Raw genomic sequence first — 13,311 nt, 5'->3', positions numbered from 1 at the left:
GATCTGCAAAAATAACTAGTGATTTTGGACAGTTCAGTTTTCACAGAGGTCAGAGACAGTTCAGTGCTCAAGCCCATTTCATTCCTCTTTGAGAGTTCCTATGTTGCAGTCATTTTTATTTGATGAGGACTTACTCCCAGGAAGCTGAGCAAAGTCTTGTCAGGTAATTTCACCGTAAACTATTTTTTAGGATTCTCCTTGTTTCCTCCTGTTGCTTTTCCCAATGTTCCACAATATTGTTTTGCAAACTGTGCCTCTAGACAAAGAAAATGGAGTGTAACTTACTTTGCAGCTTTTGAAAAATCGCTTCCCGAGAGTCTGTTTCATTCCAGTCTTTGAAAAAAGGAGTTCCCGAGTAAGCCTCACTATGATATTTCTTCAGTGCTATCAGCATACATATCTCTCCTGATTGCTTCGATGAGCACTCAGATGCCTCTGTGAGCACCTCCTCTACCAACAGCCCAAGCTTAGCCTGCCTACCGGGAGGCAGCGGAGATGCTCCAGGCCCTTCCTCTCTCGTGATGAATGTGACTTCCAACGAGAGCTCTGCTGCTCACCGAATTTTATGTCTGAGATTGGTTTGGAAAAGAACAATAGGACTTTTTCATTAATTTTTTTTAAGGTTTTGTGTGTTTTGTTCTTTAAACCAACATCAATATTGCCTTCTCTGGGCTGATCAAAACTTGCTTGCTATTTTAAAGATCTCAGGTTAGCAGTAAATATAGATAAGTTATATAATGGTTGGAGTCAAAGCACAAACCCAGTAATAACTAGACTTACTCTGCCACACTAGACTGAACTCGACCAGCTAAATCCAAACAGCAATTATTATTAAAAGTTTGCATGTCTCTAGCCCCTCGGGATATTCAAATGCTTTACAAAATATTTTAATTTAGCCTCACAACCAACCTGACATGAGGGTAAATTTATCCTTGTTCTGAACCTGCTGTCTGCATACGTATTTGAACTCATCAAGCTTGCTTGCCCGTGCTGGACTTTGTGTGCACTGAAGTGGGGCAAATATGAAAATTAGCGTTAACTTTTGCATCTGTGGGTTTAACTAACTGGTCAAAAGTCATGCAGTGAATAGCGCTTGGGTCTCCAAAGCAGAACACAGAGCCACACCACAAGACCATCTGCTTTTCCCCTCTGAAGGGTGTTTAAACAGTGCAGATAGAAATGTCTGCTGCAAAGATACATGTCCTTCCCTTTTCCACGTATTGGGATTTGGCTATGAATCCTGTAGTGACTCTTCTTTCTCTCCACTCAGCAGTAGAAATATGAGGCATTGCATAAGCTGAAAGGCAGGTACTACAAATGCCTCGTATGTGGGATTTTCTTGTTTCCACTAACGTGGATCTCTTATCGGCCCAATATTTACTGGTTTGTCACCTCCCTAGAGCCCAGTCTGCGTTAAGGCAGCGGCCAGCTGCGTAGTTACACTTGCATGTCGTCACACACTCTTGGGAGCCAGGCTGCGACACACTTCATTTTGCAACCCGTATTGCTGTAAGCCCCCTGCACACCGAGTCCACTGTACCTGCTGCTTGTGACAATGCGGTTGTCCTGTCAAGACTCTTTAAAATAGAGGCGCTTCATTTTCCCCCCCCAGGGATGAAGAGGCCTTCTCCCCACTACTGAAGTGTACTTCTTCCTTGGCTGACACGGCACTTGGGGGTCTTTATACTGTTGCAAGGCGTCAGATTTTTGTACAGTGCATCAAGTCCCTGCATGCGGAACACCTGCTTGTAATGGTGCAATGGCCTCCCTCCAGGTGCGCTTCATTACATTCACCAGGTTAATTTTTCTCCTAGGTTTAATATTGCCTCTTTTGCTTTCTCCCTGGGCCACAAGCCCAAACACAATAAGAGTTCTTGCTGGTTGCCTCCGTCTCTTTCTCAGCAGTCTCTCTAAATCCCTTGGCCTTGGCAGCCACTTACTTATGGCAGCCTGCCCACCATAACCCTCAGCTGCTCTGGGCACATGCTGCGTCTTTCTTCTCGGAGTGTGTACAACTGTGCTGCTATTTTGACCCCTGGGCGGTTGTGCCCAGACCCAGGCCACCTCCTACGGAGGCTTGAAGTGGTCCTGGGAGACCTCACCTTCAACTGACCGCCTTCCTAGGACGACCTGCTCTGCGGTCCCTCCTGTGCCCGGTGACCCACTCCTCAGTCTCCAGGATTTCCTTTGGAAGGAGTATCGATCCAGTAGCTGAATAGTTTATTGCGCTACTTTCAACTCAGCTGGGTGCCGCCTCAACTGTCCCTTCCTACTGTTCCTGAGGACAAAGGACTGTAATCATACATATCCAGCTGAGGGCATATTCAGCACAAGACGAATAAAAGGAACTCTGTTGCAGTATGTTAGCACTAGAGGTTCCTGCCAAACCATCGATGCCACAGTCTCTTGGTCTGAGGATGTGCCACACCGCCTCGGGCTCCTAGCGCTGACATGTGAAATGTTCTGAGAAGGGCCTTGATGGAAATCCCTTGAGCAAATAGTCAGAATATGCAAGAACTGCTGTAACCGCAGGAGCGGAACAATCTCGGGACAGTGTCGGTCAGACCTCCAGTAAGAATTTCCCAGCTAGAAGCATCAGCTCAATTATCTTCACTTGGACACTGCCACAAACTACCGGTGGGCCAACCGGTTTTGGAAACCATAACACCTTTACAGACTTCTTAAACAGTGATCCTTAAACAATGAGACCCAGAAGAATTAGAATGAAACTGGGAAAGCTAGATAAAATTCCAGTGGGACTTGCCTTTCTCTGCACCTTCTTAGTTTTAAAAGGCATATCCTATTTCAAGATAAAAAGTAAGGAAAATGGAAGGGACCAGCACACAGCAAGCTTGGAATCAAAGAGCAGTTCACCCTTTGCATAGAGGATTTTGGTCGCTGCAGCAAAAAAGAGCCTTTCATTTCAGTTTTATAAGTCTGGCCCGAGAGTTACTAGAGGAAGGGTTAAAAAAGCTCACGACAGATGAATTTTTAGCAAACTGATTCAGAGTTAATTTGTCAGGACATAAACAGAAAAAAATTCTATGCTCTCTCTACAGTTGATTTATGTCACTCTGCTTATTATCTCTAGAGGAAATCCTCCTTTGTGTGCTGACTGAACAGCTAATAACTACAGATACTGGAAGGAGTTTAAAGAAAATGAGTTGCCTTTGCTCTGAACTTCTTGCTTTTATCTGTTAATTTCAACCTCTAGTGGTATAGCAAGGTTTTGCCACCCATATTCACAGTGCCAGGATTTTCATGCAAAGTATTTATTCTGTTCCTGGTCTTTACTGTACAGCATCATAACACATACCCAGCCCCCTCTGGGGGAAAAAAAAAAAAAAAAAAAAAAAGGACTTACGTTACAAAAAATTTGAACACTCACAAGTTTAGTTGTCCAGTTCTTAAGTCAAGCGGACAAAAGTAATAAACGGAGCTGTGAGAAAACATCTCGGCTTCCCTGGCACTTCAGGCATCTGTCTCCTGCTATGTCAGTGGGACTGCCAGACAGAGCCTGCCATCTGGAAACGAGAAGAAAAAGGACAGTGAATCCCTCCTGCTGCAGGCCTTTGTGCTGGGGAAAAGCCTAAGTAAGTAAAGAAAGCAAGTAAAGGGTCAATTCCCGTTTCCATCTTGCACGGCGGTAAATACGGCAACTCTAGCGGTGACGGGGAGCTCTGTCCCCGCAAACGCGGGCCGGGAGACACGGTACGGACGTAAAAGCAGCCAGAACTCGATGCTTCTGCTGAGCGTCCGCACAAGAAGGTGTTTGTAAATAAACGCCTTTGATCCTTGTTTCGCGAGCGTTTTAAACGAAACTTTAAAGCTTTAACCTGCCTGCTGCCAAAGTGTTACTGGGGGGGGGGGGGAGAACTTAAACCTCCTTCGGTGTTGGGGCTGCTGGAAGGAGCAGACAGAGCCCGCGGGCGCCCGCAGCCCCGCTCGCAGGGGAAAGGCGTGCGGCGGTGACAGCCCACCGCCCTGCCCGGCCGGGCCCTTCCCCGCTGGCCCCCGCGGGGACCGACTCACCCTCGGCGGCCACCGGCCGGGCAGGGTGCCCACGGCTCCCTCCCACCCGCAGTCGGGGCGGGGAGCCGTCCACCCGAGCCCCCCCCCCCCCCTCAGCGCCGGCACGGAGACAACGACGGCGGCGGCTGCTACCGCTCGCCCGCCCGTCCCCACCGCCGCGCAGGCGCCGCGGAGGGACGGCGGGCAGGAAAGCGGCTTACACTTGCGCTACCTCCGCGCGATCCTTCCGCCGGGCGGCCCGAGGGAAGAGAGTTCCCCCCCCCCCCCCCCCCTCGCTCCCCGCCTCACAGAGCCGCCCGCCGCCGGGCCCCGTCGCCGCCTCCCTCACCGGGGCGCTCCGCGGCGAAGCGTGTGCGTGCGCCCGCGGGCGGCGGAAAGCATTGGGGAGGGGGGGGGGAAGGGTCCGGCGAACAGAGAGGCGGTGTGGCGGCACCGAGCCCCGGCCGCCGCCGATCGACGGCAGCCGGCGCCCCCTCCCCGCCCCGCCCCGCCCCGCGCGGCGTTGTCCCCCCCCCGCGGTGGTGCTGAAGGCCAACGGCCGCCGCGCGCGCCGCCGGGCCCCGCCCCGCCACCGCGCGGGTAGGCGGGGACGGGCTGAGGGGAGGCCGCCCCGCCGGCCCTTCTTTCCCTTCCCCTGCTCCCCCCCGGGAAGCGGCTGGCTGCGGCGGGCTGCCTCTCGCTCCCCTCCCCCTTCCCTTTTAATTTTTATTTTTATTTTATTTTAATTCCTCCCTCCCCACCCCACCCCCCCCCACCCCCAGCCCCGCGCGGCGGCGGCGGCGGCCCGCCTTCCCACCCACACCCCTCCCCCCCCCCCATCCCCTCATCGCCGCGGCCCCCGCACCGGCCCCGCCATGGCGACATGAGCCCCCCGGCCGCCGCCACCGCCGCCGCCGCCCCGGACATGGGGCCCGCACGGTGCTGAAGCGCCGCGGAGGAGCCCCGCCGCCGTCGCCCCGCCATGGGGTGCTGATGGCCGGGCCCCGCCGGGCACCCCGCCGCCGCGCAGGGGAGGTGAGCCGTGGGGGCGGGAGCGGGGAACGCGCGTGTGTGTGTGTGTCTGTGTGTGAGGGCGGGGGTCCCCGCTACGGGATCGGGTGTGCAAGGCACCGGCGTGCGTGTGGGGGTGTGTGTGTGTGTGCGCGGTGCGGTGCGCCCGCAGCATCGGCGCGTCACGCGTGTGCCGAGGGCGCGCGCGGGCGGGCAGCGCATCCTGCGAGCGGTGCGTTGTGCGTGTGCGCGCAAAAGGTTGCGCGTCCCACGCTCCCGGGCGCCGCGCGTTTGCTTTTGTGGGTGTACGTGCGTGCAACGCCGGTGCGGGAGCGTTGCTCGTGGGTGTGCGCGATGAGCGCCGTGCCCTCCTCTACCCCCGTACCGTGGGTGCCCGGCTGGCCTCTGTGTCCCCCGCCCCCGGGCCACGCAGGGCGTTTGTGCCCCAGGTGTGACTTCTCGTCACCGCGCCGGGCCGGGCGGCTCTCGGAGGCACACGTAATGTTGTTTTTTGTTCTCTTGTCTTCGTGTACTTTGTTTGCAGAGATGGGCTGCGCTCTCCTCCCTTCCTTCTTTGCCCTCCCATCCGCGATGGAAGAAGTTTCCTTGAAAGAAGAGCGGCGTTGTGTTCTATAAATCTTACCTCCAAAGGGGTGAACTTATAGCAGTGAGGTTACCGTCGGTTATTTCATGCCGGTGGTAGAAAGCAGACTTGCGAAAAATCCTCCTGAAAACTTGTGTTGAACACAGAAAAAACTGTTCCCTTATCCTCCCCGTTTGACCCTGTGAAGGAGGGGAAAAAGGAACAATCCTGCCTTTTCCCACTCTTAAAAATAAGGGTGTTAAAAGGCAGACTGTTTCAAGCCTGAATTTAAAAGCACTTTTCAGCATCAGCCTTTGTGTGCTCCCAAAACATTCCTTCTGTGGTGTGCTGCAACAGCCTGTACATGGCACAGCCCCTTTTAAAGACAGAAGGGTGAGATTCTTTTATTAACTAAGTATTTAAATTGAGCAAAATGCATGCGGTTATGAAGCTCCCCTTTCTGGAGCATATCTCACCTTTTCCTTGCAGGGGTGACAGATGTGGCTGTGACACCCCCCCCCCCCCCCCTTGGGGCTACCCCCCCAGCTGGGGCTGACGGCTGCCTCTGCCCCGATTTAAAGCTGGGGGACGCGGGTGCGTGTGGAGCCCAGGTTTTGCAAGGTGAGGCTGGGTAGGAGTTTGTCTCTCAAAAAGCAAATCACAGCATCTTTTCCTTGTCTCGAGGGTTTGATTTTGGATCCCTGCAAATGATTCGGTTTTGTTTTTAAAGTAGTTTGGCTGGCTCGTAAAGCTGGGGGATGGCTCCCTCTCATCTGTGCCTGCACAGACCTTGACGTGGGATGCGGGAAGCTGATCTTTTGGCTTCTCCCCAGCAGGAATTGAACTTTCACATGGTATATATATACTTCTAATTGTCCTTCACCCCTCTTTAGAGCTTGTGTATAGTTTGATATGGCAGAACTGATCTTAAGGCACTCCTTTTACTGTGTCCATTCTATATTCTTACCGACTCCTGCGCTTTGTTTGCTCCGGGTCCTTGTGAAAAAATAATCTGAGATTGCTTCCGTCATTGCACGATAAGAGCCATGCTCTATCAGGACTCTCACCGCAGAAGGCCCTGCTCGGTGGACAGCTGCTGTGGCCAGGCTTTCCCTCTTGTTTCATGTTTCGGGTGTCACAGGGCCGCAGCCAGTGTTGATGAGAGCCGGTGGTGAGCAGAGCACAGCTCCTGCGGGGTGTTTCTGCTGTGGTCTCGCCATCGGCAGCCGTTCCCAGAGGCAGCTGAGGGCATTGACATGCCTCAACGCAGCCTGAGGTTTGCTGGGTGCGGGCTACGCGGAGACAGCAGCCTCGGCCCCGCAGGGCAAAGAGACTCCATTGCCAGCCCTGCCGCATGCCCTGGCCTTTGCCCGGAGCGCGGTCTGGGGCCAGCCGCGTGGCTTATTCAGGCTGGCTGCGCCGCCTTCCCTTCTGGACTCTTCTGCACAATCAGGTGGTAAAGGGGAGTTTGGGTTGGTTCAGGTATAGTTTTAGGGAAACAGTCGTAGCTCAGTGGTCCGTATCCCTACATCCTAGAGGCCTTGGGATAGCTTTGTCTGAGGGAATGGACAAGTCAGGTGTCGGGATCTATGTTTTCCAGGGCAAGGCAGCATCCGGAGCTATCTATCGGTCATAACACTTTGATGCAATTGACATGTACTTTCTGAAATGGGTTATTTTCGTATTTTCAGATTATTTGTTTCAATAATATTTAGACATTTACCAATTTAAACAGACTTCAGTCCAAGTGCGAGGCTGTTCAATGCCACTACCTTTGCTTGCATCATTACCCTGGGATAAGCTTTTCAAGTCAGTAGGTGGACCCAAATGTTTAGCTTTTTACAGCTTCGAGCATCTCTCCTGTAATTACGGTCTTTTACATTTTCCCTTCTCAACTTTTCTGTGCTCAGCTGCTTCTTAGCGTACCTTGTGCAGGCAGCAGAAATGAGAACGTGAGCGGTGATCGTGTGGTGGAGCGTGCCTTCCCCCAGGGCCTGTGTGAAAGATGCTTTCCTTTGCACACCTGCAGCAGTGTGCTGGTTAAAGCAGTAATTAATCTTGACCTCGCACCGAACTGGCTTTTTGGGAGCACATATATTTGCGGGTTTCATCTTTGTGTTTTTTATGCAGCACTTTTCAGGAAATAAGATGCAGCACAGCTGTCAGGCTGATGTAGGTTATCCATCTAACCTGGGTGATAGAATGGATAGATGCACCATCTGTAGTTTATTTCAGACTTTTCCATAGCCTGCCAGAGATAGGTTTTAAAAAGCCTGGACAGGACCAGTGGCTTCAGGAAGCTAGACATTGTATTTTGACCACCAAACGATAACCCTTAGGACTCCATTGTCCAAGCAGGGAGCAAAATGTGAGTAAAGGAGAAGACATGCATCTCCAGATTGAGTGAAAGGAACACGCTTGTGGGATCTGAAGGTCTTCCCTTGCAAGGTGTAAAATGGGTGGCTAGTGCTAACTTGCCCAGGAACAAATTGTGGCCGTTTTCCTTTGCTCCCATGACTGTGTGGGTCTCGAGAAGGTACAAACCCAGGTACTTGACACCAGGACACTCCGATGAAGCAGCAAGAAATCCAGGCTGGCCATCAAGGAGGTGGATTTCAAGGGGAGTTCTGGTTCACCGAGTAAAGAGAGTAGTTTCTTTGAGAATTCAGCACAGTAATAGCTATTTTCAAATGCCAAAAAAGCAAGGTGAAATCATTCAGATGGAAGGAAAATCTCAGGTGTCTCCCATCTCAGCACAAAGCAGATGTGGTCTGAAGTTTTCCCTTCCTGTGTGTTTGCTAACTGCAAATATTATCAACACTGCGTTATTAACCATAATGGGTATTTGCACTTGCTATGCAATAAACTCATCTAAAAGCTCACTCATTAATAACATGTTACTGCAGATACTCCATTTTGCTCATCAGCCCAGACATCAAACATTTTCTTTACTGGGATGATGGGAGGTGCTGGATGAACCCATTTGCCAGAGGCTTTTGCACCCTTTTGGCGGTATTTTGCTGTATACAGTGAGATGCTGTTTCTTGGCTGGTGTAGCTCTTGACTACAGTGGTCTGTTAGATGAGAACTTGGCTCCCAAAGACTTCAACCTTTACCTTCCTAACAATTTTGACCGTAAATCTCTGGTTTAACTGCTCCTAACTGCTGCCATGCAGCTGAAAAGCCTGCTTCCTTTAAGGATGCAGCTGCTGTAATAACATGACCATCAAATGCAGCTTACTCTCCATTTATGAAAGCACTGCAAATGTGTCTGTACTTGCATTGACCGGAGCAAAGGGGGACTTTGCACAACACGCTTTGTGGAAGCAGCAGCAGGAGAACTCTGACTGCCATTACATACTGCCTCAGGCATACTGTTTTCTCTTTAACAGTGCCCCCACCTCTCAAAGTTTCCTTCCCTGGCTTTGTTTTAGGCTGAGGACTGTTGGTTTTAGACTGTCCAGAACTGGGGATATCAAGGTTGTTACCTTCATACTGGTTGGGCAGGAGATACGAATACATAGGGAAGAGCCAGGACTGCGCCTGTGCCATCCTATTTTTGCGGACAATTGGAATTAGGTCCTCTTCTGTATTGTCTCAACAAGAGGCTAATTAGTCGGCAAGCTTGAGCTCCTGGAGGATAATTAAGCTTTATAACTGTGGGTTCTCTTTGGTTGCTGAGAAAGAGGAGACAGTACCCTCAGAGCCTAAGAATGCTGCTCTGCAGCTACTGTGCTGTACCTCATAATTGATCTATTGTTTCAACAGCAGATAATTCCTCATTTCCTCATAATTATCTCTTTTTAGTGCCTCACACTGTATCCTGATATTAGCTGTAATCACTGATAATTTCTAAAGCCAATCAGAATCTGCAAAGCAAAATATTGGCCTTAGAGAGCACTTACATGTTCAGATAAAATTCTTCTGTTGTCGTCAAGAGGAATCAAGCCATTGTAGTTACACATTTTTTGGATGTGGATGTTGAACTGGGTATAAACTTGTTTGGTTTTGTTGCTGTTCATTTATGTTAATGACTGACTACTGCCGAAAGACAAAAAGAAGTACTGCTGAATCCTGTTTCTGTGTTTTTGCCCATAGAGGCATGGTATTTACTTGGTTTCAGGGGATTATATTACTCAAAAGGTGGTGCGTGATGCTTTAGATTCCGAATGCCTGTTGGCCCTTGCCTGTAGAGAGTTAGCTTTTATGAGCTTGAAAGCCTCTGGCCCTACTTTATGAAATTACTGCTCACTTGCATACTTTGTGAGCTTGATTTTCCTCAGAGTGACTTCCTTCAAGTTACTGTTGATTTATACCCAGTTACGTTGGTGGTGGGAGAGGTGAATCATACTCTGCATGTGTTGCTTTTAGGAGACTAGCAGCGAGACATTACATAATGCCAGGTTTGGTTTGCCCCCCCCCCCTTCTTTTTTTTTTTTTTTTTTGAAAGCCTTCCTGCTCTGCTTTCCACATTTGCTGCCCAAATGAGCTGCTCTGGGCATACAGCTGAGCCCTCACAACTGTGCTCCTTTGAGCCTAAAGCCCATAAAATCACAGAATGGTTGAGGCTGGAAGAGACTTCTGAAGGTCATCTCATCCAACACCCCCCACTGAAGCAGGGCCACTTAAAACCAGTTGCCCTGTCCCATGTCCAGGCGCCTTTGCAATATCTCCAAGGATGGACACTCCACAACCTCTCCGGGCAATCTCTGCCAACGCTCTGTCACCCTCACAGTAAAGAGCTGATTATGATGTTGAGAGGGAACCTCCTGTGTTTCAGTTCATGCCCATTGTCTCTGGTCCTGGCACTGGGCACAAAGGAAAAGAGCCTGGCTCCATCTTCTTTGCACCTTCCCTTCGGGTATTTATGTATATTAGTAAGATGCCCCCTGAACCTTCTCTTTCCAGGCTGAACAGCCCCAGCTCTCTCAGACTTTCCTCGTAGAGAGATGCTCCAGTCCCTTCATCGTATTAGTGGTCCCTTACTGGACTATCTGCAGTGTGTCCATGTCTCTCTTTTTCTGAGGATCCCTGAACTGGACAGAGCACTCAGGTGCAGCCTCACAGTGCTGAGTAGAGGGGAAGCTATCACCTCCCTCAGTCTGCTGGCAACACTCCTCCTAATGCAGCCCAGGATACCATTAGCTTTCTGTGCCACAAGGGTACACTGCTGGCTCATGGTCAACTTGGTGTCTACTAGGACCCCCAGGGCCTTTTCTGCAAAGCTGCTTTCCAGCCAGACACCCCCCAGCATATACTGGTACCTGGGGTTGTTCCTCCCCAGGTGCAGGACTTGGCACTTACCCTTCATGAGGCTCCTGTCAGCCCATTTCTCCAGCATGTCAAAGTCCCTCTGGATGGCAGCATGACCCTCCGGCATATCAGCCTCTCCTCATCATTTGGTGTCACCTGCAAACTTGCTGAGAGTACCTTCTGGCCCATCATCCAGATCATTAATGAATATGTTAAACAGAACGAGACCCAGTATTGACCCCTGGGGTATACAACCAGTCACCACCTCCGGCTAGACTTTGTGCCACTGATCACCACCCTCTGGACAAAGTCATTAAGCCAGTTTTCAGTCCACCTCACTGTCTGCTCATCCAGCCCCTACTTTCAGTAGCGCGCCCATATTTTCCCTGGCCTTCCTTTCATTACCTATACACTTATTCAAGCCCCTCTTGTCTTTGACATCCCTTGCCAGATACAATTCCAGCTGGGCTTTGGCTTTCCTAACCTCGTCCCTGGCTGGTCAATGTTCCTCTATTCCTCCCAGGTTACCCACCCTCTGTAATCCTTACATTTTATGTTTGAACTTTGCCAAGAGCTCCTTATCTATCCACACAGGCCTCCTGGCATTTTTGCCTGACTCGGTATTTGTTTGGATGTAACTCTTCAGCTTCGAGGAGGTGATCCTTGAATACTAACCAGCATTTTCGAGCCCCTCTTCCCTTCAGAGCCTTGCCCCACGGGACGCTTCAAAGCAGACGTTTGAAGAGTCCAAAGCCTGCTCACCTGAAGTCCAAGGTGGTGAGCTTGCTTCTTACCTTCCTCCTTGCCCTTAGGATCCTGAACTCCACTATCCCGTGGCCACTGCAGCCAAGGCAGCCTTTGACCTTCACGTCCCCAGCAAGCCCCTCCTTGTAGCAGAGTATAAGGTCCAGCACAACACCTCTCACCTTTAGCTTCTCTATCACTTGGGTCAGGAAATCTTATCAATGCACTCCAGGAACCTCCTGGATTCCTTATGCTTTGCTGTGTTGTCCCTCCTGCATATGTCAGGATGGTTGGAGTCCCCCATGAGGGCCAGGGTCTGCAAACAGGAGGCTGCTTCCAGCTGGCTGTAGAAAGTCTCATCCACTTGTTTTTCCACCCAGTACAGTGTCACCCTTATATGTTTTCGCTTTAATCCTCACCCATAAGCTCTCAGTTGGCTCCTCATCCACCCCCAGGCAAATCTCCACACATTCCAGCTGTTCTCTCACATCAAGGGGAACTCTACAAGCCTCCTCTTTCCAGCGTGTCTTTCCTAAAGAGCCTGTATCCCTCCATTGCAACATTCCAAGCGTTGCAAGTCACGGGAGCCATTCTACCACGTCGCTGCGATCCCAGCAAGATCATAGTGTTTCAACTGCACACAGGTCTCTCACCATGTTTATTCACCACACTGTGTTCATAAGCATACATGCACTTCAGAGAAGCACCCCAACATGCTTATTTTCCAGAAAGGGTTTGGGGGGATTTTTCCATAATGGTACCTCATAGGTGCATCCTTGTTTATATGCAAATGCTGGAAGTAACCCTGCTTCAGCCTAATTTTTTTTTTATTTTGCAGTCTCTTCCTGTAATATCACGCCAGGCCCTTTGCCCACCAACCCGGTCTGTCACTCTCACAGGGCTCCTGGTAACTCTGTCCCTGCCCCAACATGCCTAGTTTGAAGCCCTGCTTATAAGGTCAGCCATCCTACTGGCAGAGATACCTTTGCCCAGCTTGGTTAGGTGGATCCCATCCCTCCCAAGCAGATGCTGCTCGACAAGCAGGATCCCATGGTTATAGAACCCAAAACTCTGTCACCGACACCAGTCCTGCAGCCAACTACTGACCTGCACTGAGGAGAACGTCACCAGGGCCCCGAAGCGTCACTTGACCCTCCAGGTTGCCCCTGGTGGTATCACTGATGCCCACACGGAAGAAGAGCAGGGGTAGCAGTCAGAAGGTTGGACAAGCCCAGACAGTCTCTCCACAACCTCCCAGATCTGGGCCCTCAGCAGGCAGCAAACCTCTCAAGATAATAGGTCAGGTTGGCAGGTGGGTGCCTCTGTCCCCTGCAGCAAGGAATCACCCCTTACAATCACTCACACCTTTGTAGAGGTGTTGCATGATTTAGGGTCACGTGGCCCATTGTTTAAATGCCCACCTGGCTCCTCTTTAATGAGTGTGGTGAACCTCTTTTGTAGTTATAAGCCCTTAGGTGGGGCAGAAACTTTCCTTTTAGTGCCAGAAGTCGCCCCCTGCTATCCTTCCCCTTCTCCAGAGGTTTCACTTACCCTGATGATAAGGGTGGACACTGCCTGCTTTCGTATTGCAGATGGGGGCTGAGGCTTTTCAAGCTACTGAGTTCCAGAGAAAATCCTGTCCGTCTCCCATGAAACTTCTCTGATGCTGCACAGCCTGCTCACTTCCTCCTATAACTCCTTCACTTCGC

The 13,311-nt window shown here is 50.9% G+C and overlaps 1 protein-coding gene across 3 annotated transcripts in view; it reads left to right on the top strand.

The window, feature by feature from the left end:
* Positions 1-4,653: 4,653 nt before the first annotated feature.
* CCNI (cyclin I) overlaps positions 4,654-13,311 on the top strand; it is a 35,103-nt gene continuing 26,445 nt past the window's right edge. The window contains exon 1 of one of the 3 annotated variants that reach the window (XM_052812769.1): positions 4,654-5,046. Coding sequence is in view for 1 of the 3 variants with exons in the window: in XM_052812761.1 (XP_052668721.1) it covers positions 5,005-5,046 (42 nt within the window). In the remaining 2 variants the exon portion in view is untranslated. The remainder of the gene's footprint in view (positions 5,047-13,311) is intronic. The other 2 variants (XM_052812761.1, XM_052812753.1) reach the window with 2 other exon arrangements.

Source organism: Harpia harpyja, chromosome 2 (assembly GCF_026419915.1).
Source record: "Harpia harpyja isolate bHarHar1 chromosome 2, bHarHar1 primary haplotype, whole genome shotgun sequence".
In the NCBI taxonomy this organism is placed as follows: Eukaryota; Metazoa; Chordata; class Aves; order Accipitriformes; family Accipitridae; genus Harpia; species Harpia harpyja.
This window is presented reverse-complemented; position numbering and strand designations above follow the sequence as displayed.